Source organism: Acomys russatus, chromosome 2 (genome assembly GCF_903995435.1).
Source record: "Acomys russatus chromosome 2, mAcoRus1.1, whole genome shotgun sequence".
NCBI classification, from domain to species: Eukaryota; Metazoa; Chordata; class Mammalia; order Rodentia; family Muridae; genus Acomys; species Acomys russatus.
In genome coordinates, this window is record NC_067138.1 from 57869622 (window position 1) to 57886903 (window position 17282).

Genomic DNA, 17282 nt, shown 5'->3' on the forward strand with positions numbered 1-17282 from the left:
GGCCACAAACTCACTACATAGCGAATGGGCACTTTGAACTCTGATCCTCTTGCCTTCACCTCATGAGTGCTAAGATTACAGGTGTGCGTCACCACACCATTTATGTGATGTTGGGGATTGAACCTGGTCTTCATGTATGCTAGACAAGCACTGTACCAAATGAGCCTCATTCCCAGCTATAGGTAGAGGTTTTACAGCAAGATGCATCAGGTAGGGCTAACCTTCTAGCAAAATGCTCACTTCTCTATCTGTGCTTAGAATGTTCCTTATGCCACTGCAGAACTACATTTCCCAGACTGCTTTGCATCCAGGTAGAGCCATGTGATGACTGGGGACAAGGGGCAGTGAAGCAGAAGCAAAGACATTTAGGAAGGAGCCAGGTCTGTCACTTCAATTCTTCTCCCTTTCTGTCTACCAGAAGCAATGGCCTTGGCCTTAAAACTCTTGGGAATGGCAAGTCACCGGGGATAAATAGTGGGGTCCCTGAGTCACTGTGTCAACCCAGCTACTAACCAGGAACACCCAAACAGAATGTTGGGTGAGATTCAGTCTACGTGGGAGTCCTTTACCGCACAAGTATCACCAGGGCTGTTTTGCTGGAGGAGGCCAGTGAATGGGCCAAGACATAATGGAGTGGTTTGGGGCAGCAGGTTGGACCTGGCATTGTATGAAGGAGTGATGAGGCTTGGGGTGCACACGCTGATGGCCACAGCATGGAGACTCACGTACAAGGACTGCTGCCAGGGGCCCTGGTGTTGCTGGCGCTGCTCTCAAAGGAAGAATGGAAGTTGTGAATGGTCTCCTGTAGAATTTGCCTCTCGCGCCCCTGTGGACGGGACAGAAACACACACAGAAGGTGCTGTTAGACCTATGGCTGGCCACTCACTCAACCGACTGTGATTGAGGCTCACTGCGCACTTGGAAAACTGTGAGTGTTCTGAGGGAAACAACTACCTCATCACCAGAGTATCAAGTTCAGGAAGCCCACAATGACAGCTGCTGGTGAAGGGAGACCCCAGGGTGCAGGAGTCTTGTCCCTGGGTGAGGTGTGACTAGGGGGTCCGCCTGGCTGGTGGGGAGGCTCCTCACTTGCCCAACTTCAGGAATGCAATGGGATCCCTACAACTATGCTCCAAGCCTCCCCCATCCATTTTGATGTGGGAAAAGGTGGATTGTCTCGGCCCCTAGAACAGCCCTACTGAATGTCCAGGTGAGAGGTAGCAAGAGGCACACACAGGGTAAAACCAGTAACCTGGGTTCAAATCCCAGCTGCCTCTCCACCTTTCTGGGCCTCAGTTTCCTCAGCTGTAGGTGGGGGCAAACACAGTAGCTCAGCTGGTAGGCCCTGTCACAGGACTCTGCATGGGCAACAGGCAGGTCCTGACCAGGGACAGCACTGTCAGACAGCAAGTGAACATGTTCTAACTTATGAACAGATGTGGTCAAAGCTTAGAGCAAGTTAGAAATGTATTACCAGCTGGGTCTGGTAGTGCACCCCTGTCATCCCAGAACTTAGGAGGCAGAGGCAGGCACATCTCTGTAAGTTCAAGGGCAGCCTGATCTTCATAGCAAGTTCCAGGATAGCCAGGGCTACAGAGTAAATCCCTGTCTAAAAATGGTATTGTCTTTAGAAGACTCTTTTCTACTGGGGATAGTCTTATGCATTGTGTATTCAGATGCTGAATTCTGTGCCCTGAGATCTGGTTGCAGTCGGGACATGGGCACTGTCATTTCTATGAAGAATCTTGACTCAGGGTTGTGTGAAAAATTGTTCTCCGTCTTCTCTGATTGGTTAATAAAGAAGCTGACCAGCCTATAGCTTGGCAAGAGAGTACAGGGGGCAGGACTTCTGATTCCAGTTAGAGGCTCCCAGGCAGGAGGAGAGGGGAAGATGAAGGCTGAGGAGAAGGCAGCTGTGAGGAGGTCGCCATGAGGACAAAGATGGAGCGGGAGCAGCCAGGGTGAGGTTGGAGGAGAGCTAACGGAGCACAAGGCTGGGAAACAGTCCAGAGCAGCGTAGACAGGGTAGAACAGATGAGGATCTGCCTAGCTCAAGCTTATTAAGAAATGTAATAGGTCTCCGTGTCATTATTTGGGAGTGAGAATGGGAAATAGAAAAAAAACTATATTAATATTTTACAGTACTCTGTGAAAAGAAAGTGACCATGTAGTAAGGCCAGATTCCAAAGGTTTTTATCCTATATTTCATAAACGTCCACCAGCTAGAGATGTCTCTCTCCAGATGCCAGCACAGAGACCTCCTGTACTGACAGGAGGATGAAAACTGCCCTTTACGCCAACTTTGCAGATGACCTGAAACAACTATTAACATCAGCAGGAGTGTATGGGCAAATGGCTGAAAGCTGCAGAGTAAGAACTGAGTACCAGGTGTGGGCAGAGGAACCAGCAGCCTCACCCACCAGTGACAACTGGTGGCATCCAGATCTGGCCTCATTTCCCTGAGCAGTATCTGTAAAATGGGATTCTGTAGCCTGCCAGGGTAGCAGGGGACATGTGATCTGATCTTAAATATCACTCTGACCTCAATCCCCTGAGAAATAGGTCAGGGACAGTCAGGCCCCAGAATTCTGTGTCTCCTCACTTCAGAAGGGTACCACAGACTCAAACCATCATCACCTGCCTTCTGATCTGCCAGACATCCCCAGAAAGGAAAAACAAATGACCATTATATGTAGGAAATAGCTTCAGTCAATCTAGTAGCTCACAAAATGTAAATAAAACCAAGGGTATGTCTGAGCCTACAAACACATACGGACTAGAAACCAAACCAAAGGAACCATCAAGATGGTTCAGTGGGGGCTAGAGAGATGGGTCAGAAGTGAAGAGCACTGGCTGTTCTTCCAGAGGTCCTGAGTTCAATTCCCAGCAACCATATGGTGGCTCACAACCATCTATAATGTAATCAGATGCCCTCTTCTGGTGTGAGGGTGTATATGCAGGCAGAACCCTGTATACATAATGAATAAATCTTTAAAAAAAGATGGTTTACTAGGTTAACATACTTTCCCCTACGACCCAGGATCCAAGTTCAGACCATAGGATCCACATGGTAGAGTGGAGATTAATTCCTGCAAGCTGTCCTCTGACCTCCACATGCACTCTGAAACATGAATAGACAGAGACACTTGCATATATGCATACACACACACACACACACACACACACACTACACATATAATTCTAAAAAAACAAGAAACAAAACACAAAACAAAACAAAAAAAACCAGTAGGGCTCAATGCTGACGAGACTTCCAGAGGACAGGAACTCATGCCCATGGCTCTGTACGGTGCCTATGGTACTTTCTTGTGGGTCTGGGGCAGCAAGAGTGAGGTCAAGGTGTGTCCAAGCCCTGAAAATCCTATCCTGAGACCATCAGGAGCAGGTCTCTTCCCTCCCTTCCCTGGGCCTGCATGTCCCCAGCACACATGCCTTTCGGCCCCCACCTCTGCCACCCCTGAGGAGGTCATATAGACTGGCAGCCAGGTCTCCTTATGAGGTCATGTCCAGCAAGCACTGGAGTCTGGAATTCCTCTTCATGCAAATAAGGCATTTCCAGCACCTCAGCCCAGGCAATGATGTGCATTCACCCTAAAAGCCTCTACCCAACCCCCAAAATTTTAAAAGCCTTTGTTCACATGCCCTTATTAAATGAGCTGCCTCCTTCACTTTGCACTCATCAGCTTCATGAGGTCTCTAACACCCCCCATCCCCCTACCCCCACCATTCCTACCTCACTCTCCCTCAGGCCACTGGTCCTGATCAAGGGTGATCACACCATTAAGGGAGGGAGCAGAGTGGGAATGACACTTTCTGGCAAGAAATTAGAATGTCATGCATGTATGGTGGGCCTGGCTCTTTAAGATGTGAGGACACTGGGAAGTCTTCTTACAGAGCTGCCTGTTGCATCCACAAATGTGTAGCCATATACCAACAAGCAGGGATTAAAAAAAAAAAAAAAAAAAAAACAGTTTTAGTACACCTACGCAAATTTACATCAGTAAGAATTCTGTAGGGCATAGTAACACATGCCTGTCATCCTGGCACTCAGCGGGCTGAGGCAGGAGGATCCTGAATACAGTAAGGCTCCACCTAAAACACACACACACACACACACACACACACACACACAGAGAGAGAGAGAGAGAGAGAGAGAGAGAGAGAGAGAGAGAGAGAGAGAGAGAGAGAGAACACAAAAACAAAAACCGAAGAGCGTTCTTAGCCCATGGGTAACTGCTAAACAAAGAAAGCAGGATATAAAATTATTGATCCAAATTTATCTCAGCCATGTTTTTAAAAAGAGAAGCCACTGGGCACAAAACACTGCAGAATAATTTGCCCCAAAGTGAATAGTGTTAGCTTCCGAGTGGCTACAGTGTGATTTCTTACAAAACTCCTGAATCATTTTTGAACTATACCAAGTTAGTTTTTAAAAAAAGTACAGAAAGGGGAAAGAAACACAAAGAAACAAAGGCTTAGAGCCCATGAGGGGAAACTGAGAGCACAGTTTCTGCCGAGCCCTCTGCAACATACAACCCACTCGGAACTCATGGACCTAAAGTGGACTTGCGCTCACTGTGGTGACTGGGGACAGACAGAGGGCCTATGGCACTTTACTAAACGGTGTTACTAGGCTGATAACATACATTTAACATGCATTCCTTGTTCAAGGTGGACTCGTTATGCAGGTCAAGATGACCTTCAGCTTCTTTTGCTGTTTTTGGACACTGGGATTCCTGTATCTCAAGCTGGTCTTGAAGTTGCTATATAGGTGAGGACAGCCTTGACCTCCATCCTCCTGCCTCCACCTCCTGGGTCTTGGGATTACGGGCGTGTACCATCAGACCCTGTTTTATGCAGTGGTGGGAATCAAACTCAAGTCTTCGTGAATGCTAGGTAGGCACTCCATCAACTGAGCCACATTACTTAACAACAGAAAGACCTGTATTTTCCATCAGGACACATAAGGGAAAGAAAGCTAATTCCTCCCTGCAAAGCCCACTCATGGTCCCATTCCACTGCAGTTTTGAAAAGTGCTTCTCCAGAGCCTGGAGAGATGGCTCAGCAGGTAGAGTACTGGCTGCTTTTCCAGAGGACCCTCCTTGGAGTCCCAGCACCCACATGGCAGCTTAAAACTTGCTAGAGATTAAGTCTCAGGGATCTGAAGCCCTCTTCTGGCCTCCTTGAGTACTGCATACATGTGATGCATGGGTATACATACAGGCAAAACCAAAAACAGTATACATAAAAATTAATTTAAAAATAAAGTTCCCCTTCAGAACCACTCAGTTGATTCTCCACCTCCTCCAGCACGCATCTCAGAAATTCAGCCTCTGGTGTCCTCTTGACTGAGCTGAGTGTCAGAAGACAGCCTGCTCGCTGTGTAGTGTCTCGTGGCACAGCGCTGGCCACAGAGCAATACTCGGAACTCAGCACTCACATGGTATCCAGGACAATGCAGGTCAATACATCAAAGCCTTCCATGAGGGTCTACCCTTGTGGACTACCCAGGGCTTCTGTTCCCTGGATGACACCCTTCCTAGCCATGGAGACCTGCCTTCAGCCTGCCTCTGCTTCCCCAGTTTCCACATTAGAGAGCATAGCTGGAGGCTTGCTGGTCTGCAAGTCACAGGCTACCAACACTTCTGAGCTGCATTCGCTGTCCAGCCACTGCCAGCCAGGCAGTGCCTGCCTGGTGCTCACTCACTCACAAAGGGTCAGCTAACAGAAGTGGCAGTAGCCATTGGCCCGGTCCTAGCTATACAGCAGGGAGGAAGGTGAGAAACCAGGAGCCCTGGGTTCAGGTCCTGTCTCAGATGCCCACCATGGAAGCCACACACAGTCCAGTCTGAGAGTCTTTACTCCCTTGCCAGGTAGCTATGCAGACTCCAGCCTCTATCAGGGCTGGCACCAAGTGACTTGCAGATGGTAAAGGGCATCATGAACGTCTCTTTGCTGTGGGCACTGCTCATCTGTTCACTGTTGCACAGCACCATCCCCAGGGCAGAGAAGAAACCAGAAGCCTGGCCATGCTCCTGCCCCACCTCACATAGTACAGGACAACCTGGAACAGGCAAACCAACAAGAAAAAGGCCGGGAGTGTCCAAATGACCCTGACGCTGCTACTGCTCACAAGTGGGGCACTGTGAGGCGAGAGCAAGGAAAACAACAGGTAAGCAAGCATTGGAGCTGCTGAGCAAGGTGCTACACAGGAAAGGGCAAGAAGTGCAGGGGTCTGAACAGCTTGACAGCAGCCACAGATAATGTTTCTGTGGTGTGCGCCTTGGAGCGTGGCCACCGGTGACCTTCACTTCTAGCGGTAATGAAATTTAACATTAGGCATTGATGTGGGACATAGCGTTTGACAGCCTTGGGTACCAGGGGCTCTGAGACACCTAAGGTTGTGCAACAGTCCTAGTTCCCATGTCATGGCTAGGACAGGGAAGGACAGGGAGGCCCAGAGAAGGAACGCCCTGTCCTGGGATTCCACCCACATTTAGTCCGATCCCACAGCTCTCATCTCATAGTGTTGCCAAAGGTAATACCCACCCCCTAAGGGTTGAAACCACCCAAGGAAGTATGTATCTAAATTTGGGGAGCCACAACCTTGTAGTGAGAGGCTCCTGGAAAGGGAACAGGCTACATGGGGAGGCAGTGGGCTCTTAGCCATGAGGAGTGTGCAAGCAGACCACCTCTGTCACCTAGCAGAGGAGACATAGAGGGACTGTCAGGAAGCACATAAACAAGGCAGGGTATAGCGGGGACACAGTACCTTGCCCGCATTCAGCTCGGAGATGGCCGCCAGAATCTGCTGCCGGGAACCGTCGGTCTTAATCCCCAGCTCCTGCAGGTCACCATCGGTGAGTGTGAGGAAGGCTTCCATGTCCACCTGGGGAGAGAAGGGCTTACCACTGTCTGTGGGAGACTCTCCTACTGCACATGTGCCACATGAAGGGGCTGTTGAGGGTTTCTATATGGACCTACTATGACTCATTATTTCCAAGTCTGTCCTGACACTTCAAGAAGGCTAACGCTTCGTGGCCGGAGCCCTTGGCTTTCCAACAGAGGTATTGTGGGAAGACTTAAAATGAATAGGGTGGAGTCTTGGGGACAGGGATCAGAAGGACTCAATGTTCTGCCACTAGGAAGGGAACCGCCAAGTGATTGCATGTAGCAATACTGGACCCTGCACAGGAAACAGGGCGCACAGGAGTACTCACCTCACTCCCCCCCACGGGACAAGAGAGGTGCACACTGTGGAAAGACAGAGTGAGAGATAAGCAGGGCAGGCAAGGAGAGAAGAGCCATGGGGAACTGAGGCAGAAACACCAGCAGAGGCATGTGCAACTATCTATACCCCTTGTCCATGCAGGTGACATGCTGCCAACTCTGCTGACCCGCCTGTGTGTCAAGAAGAAATGGACCTGCTCTAGAGAAAGGCTCACAGGCCTCCTTCCCAGGAAGTCAGGGCTGAGAGGTGGTCAAAGTGGCCCAGATGAAGACACCTCACCACCCTACCCCATGTGGGACAGCAGCACCCTGAAACTCAGAGGGACAGGAAGAGGCTCCCACACCCAACAAATCCAGTTCTATGCACCAGACCCTGCACACAGAGAGTGGGTGTGGATAGGTGTGAATGGATGTGGATGGGTGTGAGTAGGTGTGATGGCCAGAGCTGCAGGAGCAACACCAAACTTTGGGGACAAGGGCCACACACCTCACACAACAGAAGCAAGGTACACTCCGAGACATGTCCTGATCAAAGAAGAGCAGGCAGCAGCCAGGAATCAGGAAACAGTTCTTGAAAACGAGGAAACCTCTGTGGAAGTTTCAAAGGCCAAGGAGACAGACAGGACATGACAGGAAGAAAACCGAGGAAGGAGGCTGCGCACACATCTGTCTCTAGAGCTTTTGCTGCATCTCAAGCTTGGTGGGGATGAGTGACATCTCCCACTCACGACAGCTTTCACGTGCCAGGCTGTCATTAGACTCCTCACCAGTGATCACAACCCAGCACTTTGAATTTTTAAATTTTATTAATATACATTCTACCGGCTGTACAGCTCACTAAGTACAGCTGTGTTTAAATACATAACTCAACTAGCACATGTGGAGTTAGGACATGTCTTCTGGGGACAGGATCTCATGCTGCCTCCATCTCCCAAGTGCTGGGCTTTGTGCACAGCTACCATTGTGCTGTGCTGGGAATTGAACCTAGGACGTGGGGCATGCTAAGTAAATGTCTATCACCTGAACTACCCCATCCCCCAAGCCCAGTTTTAGGACATTTTCATCCCCTACAAGGAAAGCCTATACCAATGGCAACCACTGTGAATTCAGCCCCAGCAACCTCTCTCTACCTACCCCCCTACCCCTGCACCTCCTGTCTCTCTCTCAGCCTTTAGGTAAGTCTCATTCTATAATCCAAGATGACCTGGGACTTGTAACAATCCTCCTGACTCAGCAATCTGACTGCTGGGATGACAGGTGTGAGCCACCGTGTCCAGCTGAAATATGATTTTTGAGTGCTTGGAGGTGAACAGTAACTCAGATGGTCACCGACTCTGTTTCTAGACACTTCCCAGACTCAGATTCACACATGGCTCGTGGGAAGCCCAGGCAACCCAAGTGTTTTCAATACAGAGATGTGTTCACAGTTACAGCCCCTGATCACGAGGGAGAACTCACAGGCCCCCCCCCACCAGAGTGGGGAACTCGGATACAATGAGTCCTTGCTTTAATGCTAAGACCCAGCTGACACCCAGGAACAACATCCTTACCTCTTGCTCCTCGAAGATGGGTTGGTATTTCTCAAGGGAGAGCTTCTTAAGGATTCCAGTCAGCTCATCTTCATCAGGAGGAGAGGGGGATTTTTAAAAATTTGCATTTTGGAATTTGGTAAAGCACAGCAAGATTAGGTGGGTCTTCTACTTCTCTAGAAACCCCAGCACAGAAAGATAGCTTAGCTATCCCTCCCACCCTGCAGAGGCTGAGACTAGGTGTGTTCAGCCATACTCTCCTCCTGGGCTGAAGGCAGCAGATTCAGGAAGTTCCAGTTCTAGCTACTGGGAATAAAACCTGCCTGTGCAGGAGCAAACACTCAATGCTAAGGCCAGAAGACTTCAGCTGGTCTGAGCATGGCTGCAGAGCAGACAGGCTCTGCAGATGAGTCAGAGAGGGCTCAGATGTATGAAGCCTGTGGCCTCTCCTCTGCCCCCCCCCCATGCAGGGGCAGCAGAGCCCCCACTCCACCCAATGCAGGGGTAGCAGAGCCAGAAAGGCTCCAATCAGGATACGGAGGTGGCATCAGAACAGGTGGGACAGGGAGAGGACACAGAGCAGTGTCTGAGACTAGAAGAAATGCAAGGACATGCTCAACAGGGACTTACTGGACTGGACACCAGAGGACACTCAGGCTGGCAAACAAGGCAGAAAGGAAGGAGAAGACAGGGATGGAGGACAGGGAACAAGATGCTGACCTACAGAGGGTGGCTAGGGCAGGGTATTCCCCAAGGCATGTGACAAGAAATGAAGGAACAAGTCCCGCAGATATGTGAGGGTGGAGCGTGAGGGGAGACAGCATCCAGGGAACGTGAGTGGCAGGTGCAAATGTCCCGAGGCAGTGAGTTCAACCAAAGGAGACAGTGGAGACCGTGTTCCCTCTTTCACTCACTCGGCAGGGACTGCCAGTGTGGCTACTGCATGCTGGGAATCCAGGTGTAAGGAAGGTCTCTGTGGCCTGGACCCCTGGGGTTTTGCGTGGACCCACTTCTGCTGGGGGCCAAGTTGGGACCAGGGGAAAATAAAAACGCTGCTTGCTAGTACTGATGCCTGCTGAGATCTGCAAAAAACATTCCCGAAGCCCCTGGATCCACACCAGCAACTGTGCACAGGGAGTGCACAGGGAGAGGGGGCAACTGGGTTTAGAGAGGCCTTCTACAGGCTTCCGTGCATATCAGCAGAGCAGCCTACACTCAAATCCCACAGGGAAGGGAAGAGATGTGTGACCTTGGCTGGTACTGCATGGCTCTGTGCTGCCGGGTCACCATGGTAGAGGAACAGGTGTGGATTTGGGACACCTTGGGACTCACCCTCATCTGTGATGGTGCCACTGCTGGAGCCCCCGCTGCTCTTAGACTGCCGGTGGGATGAGGAGGAAGACACTGAAGACTCAGCAGTGTGGCCTTTGGGAGACGGGGAGGGCGTGAGGGTAGGGGAGGTGCTTTTAGAGGTGGCAGAAGTTCCAGATGGAGGCCGTTTGCTGGGGTCCAGTTTCTGCACAGAGCATAAAAGAAACATTGAAGCCATCGCCCGGTGAGCGGTGAGGATGAGAATGGAAGTTATCCTGGAACATGGGGTGGGGGGCAGTGATGTAACAGAGATGCAGAGATGTGGGGCAGCATGGAGGACAGGAAGCCTGGGCTTACTCTGTTGTGGTCAGGACGGGTAGGGCTCGGACCTAAGCAATACTGAGCCTCCCATCTTGCCACAGAGCTAAGCTGCTAGGATTTACCAGTGTTCCAGTTTTCAACCTACAGATTTTTACATGTTTTAACTAAATTTAAATACATTTCATTTTCATATAATCTTACATAAATGATATTTATAAAATGTCAAATTAAAATTTCTAATTGTTGGGGTTGGAGAGATGGCTTGGTGGTTAAGAGCACTTGTCTCTCTTATAGAGGACCCAGGTTCAGTTCCCAGCACCCACATGCAGCTCAGAATCATTGGTAACTCCAGTTCCAAGGTGTCCAGCATCCTCTTATGACTTCTGTGAGCCCCTGCAAACACATGTGGTACAGACACACAGATGCACTCAAAATGCTCATACAAAGAAAACAAATCTAACTTTAAAATTCTAGTTGCTTACTATTAATATACAGAAATGCAACTGACCTCATATACTGACCCTGTGTTCTGAACTGCGGCCTAGCCCCTGACCTCCTATTCTGACTTCTGAAACTACTTTATTAGCCCTGAACATCTGCACAGATTCCTTATAGTTTTCTATATGGACAAGCATGCTGTGTGAGGGCAGAGCAAGTTTGGTTTCTCCTTTCCACTGTCACCTTGTCCTCCTTGTGGCACTGGCTGTAAGCTGTAAGCACCCACGGTATGACAGCATCCTGCTTCCCCCTCAGGGGAGTTCTCATCTTTGCAAGCAACTGTGATGCTGCTATACTTACCTGTGCACCGATTCAGGAGATCCCTTTGATAGTTGCTTTGTGTTTTAGCTTCTGTGCACCACAAACAAGCCAGGTGTCCTAGAGAGCCAGAATAGGGCACTGGATACCCCCACCTCCACCCTATTACAGATGGGCATGAATCACCATGTGGGTGATTCTGGAAGAGCAGCCAGTGTTCTTAGCCACTGAGCCATCTCTCTAGCCCCTGGACTCTGAATGTTGTTAAGTGCTTTCTCTGCATTTCTGCTTTCATCTGATATATGGTGTGCCACAGTTGCTAATTTTCTAATGCTGAATCTAACCTGTGTAATGAACCCGTTTGTTGGAAGGGTTTTCTTAACATGCATCACTGAGTTGGGCTGGAAAATCACAGAATTTGTAAGGACGACTGATGCTACATTCTTTCTTGCAGTGTCATAAAAAATCTATCTTGCTCCCAATTTTAGAGAGGATAGAGAGACACTGTAGCATAACACAGGGGGTCATTAAGACACAAGAACTACCAACCATGGTGGTGCACACCTTTAATCCTAGCACTGGGAGACAGAGGCAAGAGGATCTGTGAGTTTGAGGCCAGCCTGGTCAACATGGTGAGTTCCTGTCTCAACAAACAAGCAAATGAACAAAAAAACCATAACAGCCCCAAAAGCGTGTAGAACTTTGAAGTAAGTGGGAAAGAAAATGATAGACCCGAAAAGAGAAATAACTTAATCCATGGTTACAATTACAGATGTCGTTACTGCTCTCTGGGTAACTAATGGGGTCGGGGAGTCAGTGAGGGTACAGAACACATGGACCATGCTACCAGCCAGCCATAGCAGAGTGACAGCCACAGGGGACCTTCCTGGAGACAGCAAGAGAACACACATTTTTCTTATGTGGTTATGGGATGCTCACCAAGACAGATGACACTTAAGGGCATAAAACAGACCTGGACACATAGGAGAGAGGAACTTTGGTAGCCGAGCTACATGTCAGCAGTAGGAAGACTACCGCAAAGTCCCCACATGACTGACCCAGCTAATAGTGGGTCAGGAAAGAAGTCCAGATTGTGCTGCTGACTGAAGGTCCACAGCCGAACATGTTTCGGGCCCTAGCTTTAGGGTGGAGGCGGGAAGCTGAACCCTCCCACAGAGAGATGCAGAGGCAGCCTCTTCACCTCCACTCACCCTCTCTGCCTTCCCAGTGGTTCAGGTGTCCATGATCAGTGAACAAGCCAGAAGCCAGCCCATGCACACCTCACCACAGCAGCGAAACTCCTGCTTTACAACAGAGTATAAAATTCAGATCCAGGAGGTTCCGGTTTTGAAGATTAATTTCTATTCTTCCCGAGGGAGCCGTTGCAAAGCATTTCATGCCTGCACTTACTACAAGAGCCCGCAACAGAGAGCCCATTTCTGAGTTCTCTGACTGAGGCAGTGGTTTCTAAGAGGCCTGGACTCTCTAGAAGCAGGAACAGATCCTCCAGCCCCCACCGTGAGAGTCAGTGGCAGGGACAATCACTGCACCAAGCATCAGGAGACCTGGGGACTGGATGCCTCTGGGATGTCTCTTTTGGCAGCTAATTTCATTTAGTCAGAATATACTTGTATGTTGTTACAGTCGACAGATCCAGTGAGGTAACAGTTAATAACGTACATGCCCCTTTCCAACACCAATGACAGAAAGCTAAATGATATTTAACACAGTTAATAAAACCATCAGAACAGAAAAAGAACATTTTAGACAACAAAGAAGAAAACTCTCTCAAAAGCCCTCAGCTAGTAGACTTATTTTAATGAGTAGCTGTGTGTGGCCAAGCAGAAAATGTGAAAAGAGAAGTACACTAATTATATAACTTTTTATATCTGATAAAGAAAATGCATCAAAATATCAAGAGGAACTTTGTCTATAGCTGAACTCTAAAATAAACTTAATTATACAGGCCCTTCACATAAATAATTCTGAACATAACAGAAATAAGCTCATGTGTTAGGGAGAAACTTCTGGAACTAAATTATAAAAGGAACTTAAATTATAAGGTTTAGCTGTGAAAGAGAGTTGGGATAACGAAGCTGCGGAGCCAGCAGTGGCTGGGCAGGCACGGACTATTTCTCACACATCTGCTAAGACACAAACCTAGAGCTATGCCTGGTCCTGTTGTTAACTCTCTGCTCTCAACGGTGAACCGTGTGTACAAGGTGGGGCTCTGGGGGACACAATGAAGGTGTGTATCTGGGTACCTTTCAGACCCAACCCCCTACCCTCCCATGCCCCCACTGGAAAAGAGGTTGGGTGAATATGGGCCTGCAGGGGTCAGATCTCTCCAGGAAGTTTAGGAGTGTTCATGACTGCAGTGCCACTGAGGTTCCCTCCAACCCAATACCCCATCTCTGCATGTGGGTTATAAGAAAACAATGTACAGGGGTCACAGGCATCTGGAAAACAAGCACCTTGCTGCTGGGAGTGCCATTGGAAGAGCCACCGCCACTGCCCACGAGGGAGGCTGGGAGCTCGGGTGGGCTGGAGCCAGGCGCTGGCCCCACAGGACTGGATCGCTGGCTGGGCTTCTGCTCACACAGCCCAGCTGCTTTTTTCCTCTGAGCGGCGATCTGGGACAAGACACTGTCTACGCTGCCACCTGAGGAGACAGAGAGGAGTGAGCACTGTGGCAGGAGTCCTACTTGCTCCATGGTGGGTTGTGAGCTGTCTCAGGGTTCGGGCTTGTAAGAATTCTCCATAGAGGCCCAAAGGAGCCGAGGGAGGGCTGAGTGTCACAGCAAGAAGCAGGGCAGGCAAGAGCGGGCTTGTCCTCACTCCTCCAGGGCCAGCATGTGCAAATCCCTAACCCTATAGAACTCTATGAGCACTGGGCTCTCGGCTTCTAACAGCACCTTAACTGCCATCACCCCCCCCCCCCCAGCTTCCGAGTAGGATGCAGCCTGGAGAGGAGACACACATACACACGGACAAATGGACAAACAGACACATGCACACACTTCCTGGGGCTATTCCCAGGAAGCCACCACAACAGGTGTTCATGGGGCCTGCTGGGCTTGCCTGTCAGCACTTCACATGGAACTAGAAGATAGAGCTTACTGACTAACCAGGTCTGGAGGTGCAGGCCTGGAACCTAAGTACTGGGGAGGCCTGAGGCAGGAGGATTGCAAGATCAAGGCCTGTCTGAGCAACTTGGTGATGGCTAATCTCACAGTAAGAAGTGAAAAGAGAGTGAGGGATAGAACTCTATGGTACAGAGCTTATAAGCAACAAACAAACCACATTAACTTTTTCTTGGTTAGTTTATTTGCTTGCTTGGTTACTTGGTTTTGGTTTTTCAAGACAGGGCTTCTCTGTGTAGACCAGGCTAGCCTGGAGCTTTCTCTGTAGACCAGGCTGGCCTCAAACTCAGAGATCCCAAGTGCTGGGATTACAGGCATGTACCAGCACTGCCCATTGACATTAACGTTTTTTAAAAGGCAAGTAGCTGCATCAACCATGGAACTCAGACTACAGAAATCACTGAGCAAACCTGAAATTATCACCTTGGAGCCAGCAAGATGACTCACTGGCAGGCCAAACAACCTGAGGGGAATCCCTGGGATCCACAGCGGGCAAGGAGAGAACTGTCTCCTGCAAGCTGTCCTCTGACCTCCACACTCATGTCCAGGCACACATGCACCCATACACATATACAAACACATACACAAAACAAGTAAAAGATTTTTAAAAGCCAGGAGGCACTGTTTGCATGAGCAAGAATATAAGAGAGCCTCAGACAGATACTAAGAAGTGGCCACACTATGTGAGATCTGAATGCGTATGGGCAGTATTGAAGAGCAGCGGCAGACATGCATATCAACCTGAAATGTTAGTGACAGAGCGACCCCCTGGCCCACTCTCCCCGCCAGCTCCCCACTGCCACCCCAATCAGGGCTCTGCAACAGACTGGGTTCAAGTCAGAGTTTTATGACCTCAGGTGAGTCACTGGAGCCCCAGCTCCCTCACCTGTAGCACACAGTCGCTAGTGTAAAGAAGTCGTTTAGGGACCATTTAAGTGGCTCACATCATGCCTGGCACTATGTTCAGTAAATCATTCTGACTATATAAATATTCATAATATGCACAAAATAAAACACTGTACAAAGTTACAGCAGAATGTTAGTGACGAATGAGCCCTCGTGGGTGAGTTTATGCGCCCTCCTTTTTGTCTTTTGGCTCATCTGGTCTTCACGGGGTTTTTTTTTTGTTGTTGTTTTTTGTTTTGTTTTTCTGTTTTGCCAGAGACATGTATGCCCTGTGCAGTGGCATGCTACAAGTGTGTCCCTCTCAAAGAGCTGTCTTGGCTATCGCTGAGATCTTTGAGAGGACTTGTAAGTATGCTGTAGCCTAGAACTGCTTTAACATTTCCAGCTTGCTGGATAAGTCTGGGCACGACTCTTGCCTACTTGGTCTTCAGCATCCTAGTCTGTTCAAGGATGGCAGAATAGAAATTCCCTGAGGCTTAGCCTTCCAGAAGTTTGTATGCCATGAAAAGCCTTTGCATTTTTCTCCATTTCTGACAACATTCAAGAATTAAGAAGAGCATAACGGACCTGACTTCCTCCTTCTCCAGCTTCATCTCAGAATGAATGATAGCAACCCTGAATTGACGGTTCAGGCCGACAGGTGGCCGGCATGCAGTCATTTCTGGTATTGCGTGTAGATAGAGCTTGGGGCTGGTAGGTACCATCCCACTTCCCTGAGTGGCCTGGGGCTACTTACCTGAGCGGTTATGCAGCTCCCCACCCAGCCTGCTCATGCCCCCAATGCCGCTGGCACCCCCAGAGGAATGAGGCGAGTGGTTGAAGCTCCCAGAGCTGGCAGGGGAGGTGGGGCTTCTGGAGATGCTGGGGAATTTCACTGGCCTGCCAGCAGCCTGCAAGTGCGAGGTGAACCAGACAGTTAGCATTGGGCCTTTCTGCCTGCCCACACACAGCATACTGACACATGCATGTCCGTCTCATCAGGGTCCCTCTCCCATGGCAAAGAGTTTAATTCTACCTGCTAACAACCATTAACCCAGGCTGGGCTACAGAGCACCATCCCAACACTGGTCATTGACTTCAGTCTAACTACAGTGGCCTCCAGTGCTAAGGGAGCTCCTCACTGAAGCCTAGGGAAAGCACAGTGTACCCAGGACAAGGTCTAGCTGGGGTCCAGCCTCCCTCTGCCATGCCATGCTCAACCTAAAACATCTCTCCCAACTTTGCTCCAGCCCAGTTCCACTAGGTACCAGTGTTCTGGCCATTTCTCCCTCCAGTAGGCACCACTCCACTCTGCCAAGCCCTCCCTGGCTCCCGGGCAGTCCCTCTGTGCCTCCAGGCCCTTCACCAAGCATCCTTCCCACTCTTTATCATGATGCCTCGTCCTTTGGTCTCAAAGGCATGCTATCTTTGCCAGGGTAGTCCAGGCCTGGCTCCCTGCCATGCCACTGCCCCTTTCCTGGGACCCTGGACATCCACATAGCCTGACCTCAAACGGTGTGTGAAAGCTTACTCTAACCATCCTAAGGATAACTATATTGATCTCCAGTGACTTGATGGCCACCCAGAGACCTGTCCTCCTCTATGTGAGTGTTCTCAGGCCTGGCCTGGGCATACTGGAAGCACTGAGAAGGAACAAAGGCCGAAATGGGCTGGATGGAAGCCCATAGACGGCAGGCTGGTGTCCTCATCTCTACAACCTGTGAATACTGTCAAGTGTTGCCATCTCAGAGGTACTTCTCAATGGTGTGCCTGGCTAAGGACTTAAGGGGATAGGAACATGGGGCTGGAGAGGTGGCTCAGAGGTTAGAAGCACTTGCTGCTCTTTCAGGGGACCCAGGTTTGGTTCCCAGCACGCACACAACGGCTCACAGTGGTCTGTAATTTTGGTTCCAGAGGACCTGATGATCTCTTCTGGCCTCTGCAAATGCTGTACACACATGCAGGTAAAACACTCAAAAACATAAAATAAAAATAAATAAAATAGTCTTTTTTAAAAAAAGGAAGGACAGAAGGAAGAAAGAAAGAAGGGAGGAGGAAGAAAAGAAGGAAAGGAAGGGAAGCAGGAAAG

General features: G+C 49.6%; 1 protein-coding gene across 1 annotated transcript in view; it reads right to left on the reverse strand.

Annotated features, from left to right (window-relative positions):
• Positions 1–641: 641 nt before the first annotated feature.
• The window catches only part of Anks6 (ankyrin repeat and sterile alpha motif domain containing 6), a 38590-nt gene continuing 21949 nt past the window's right edge, over positions 642–17282 (reverse strand). The window contains exons 10-15 of the mRNA XM_051161804.1: positions 15951–16104; positions 13640–13827; positions 10110–10293; positions 8799–8866; positions 6791–6907; positions 642–826 (exon numbers count right to left, since the gene is read on the reverse strand). Of these exons, the coding sequence (XP_051017761.1) occupies positions 722–826; positions 6791–6907; positions 8799–8866; positions 10110–10293; positions 13640–13827; positions 15951–16104 (816 nt within the window). The 3' untranslated portion in view covers positions 642–721. The remainder of the gene's footprint in view (positions 827–6790; positions 6908–8798; positions 8867–10109; positions 10294–13639; positions 13828–15950; positions 16105–17282) is intronic.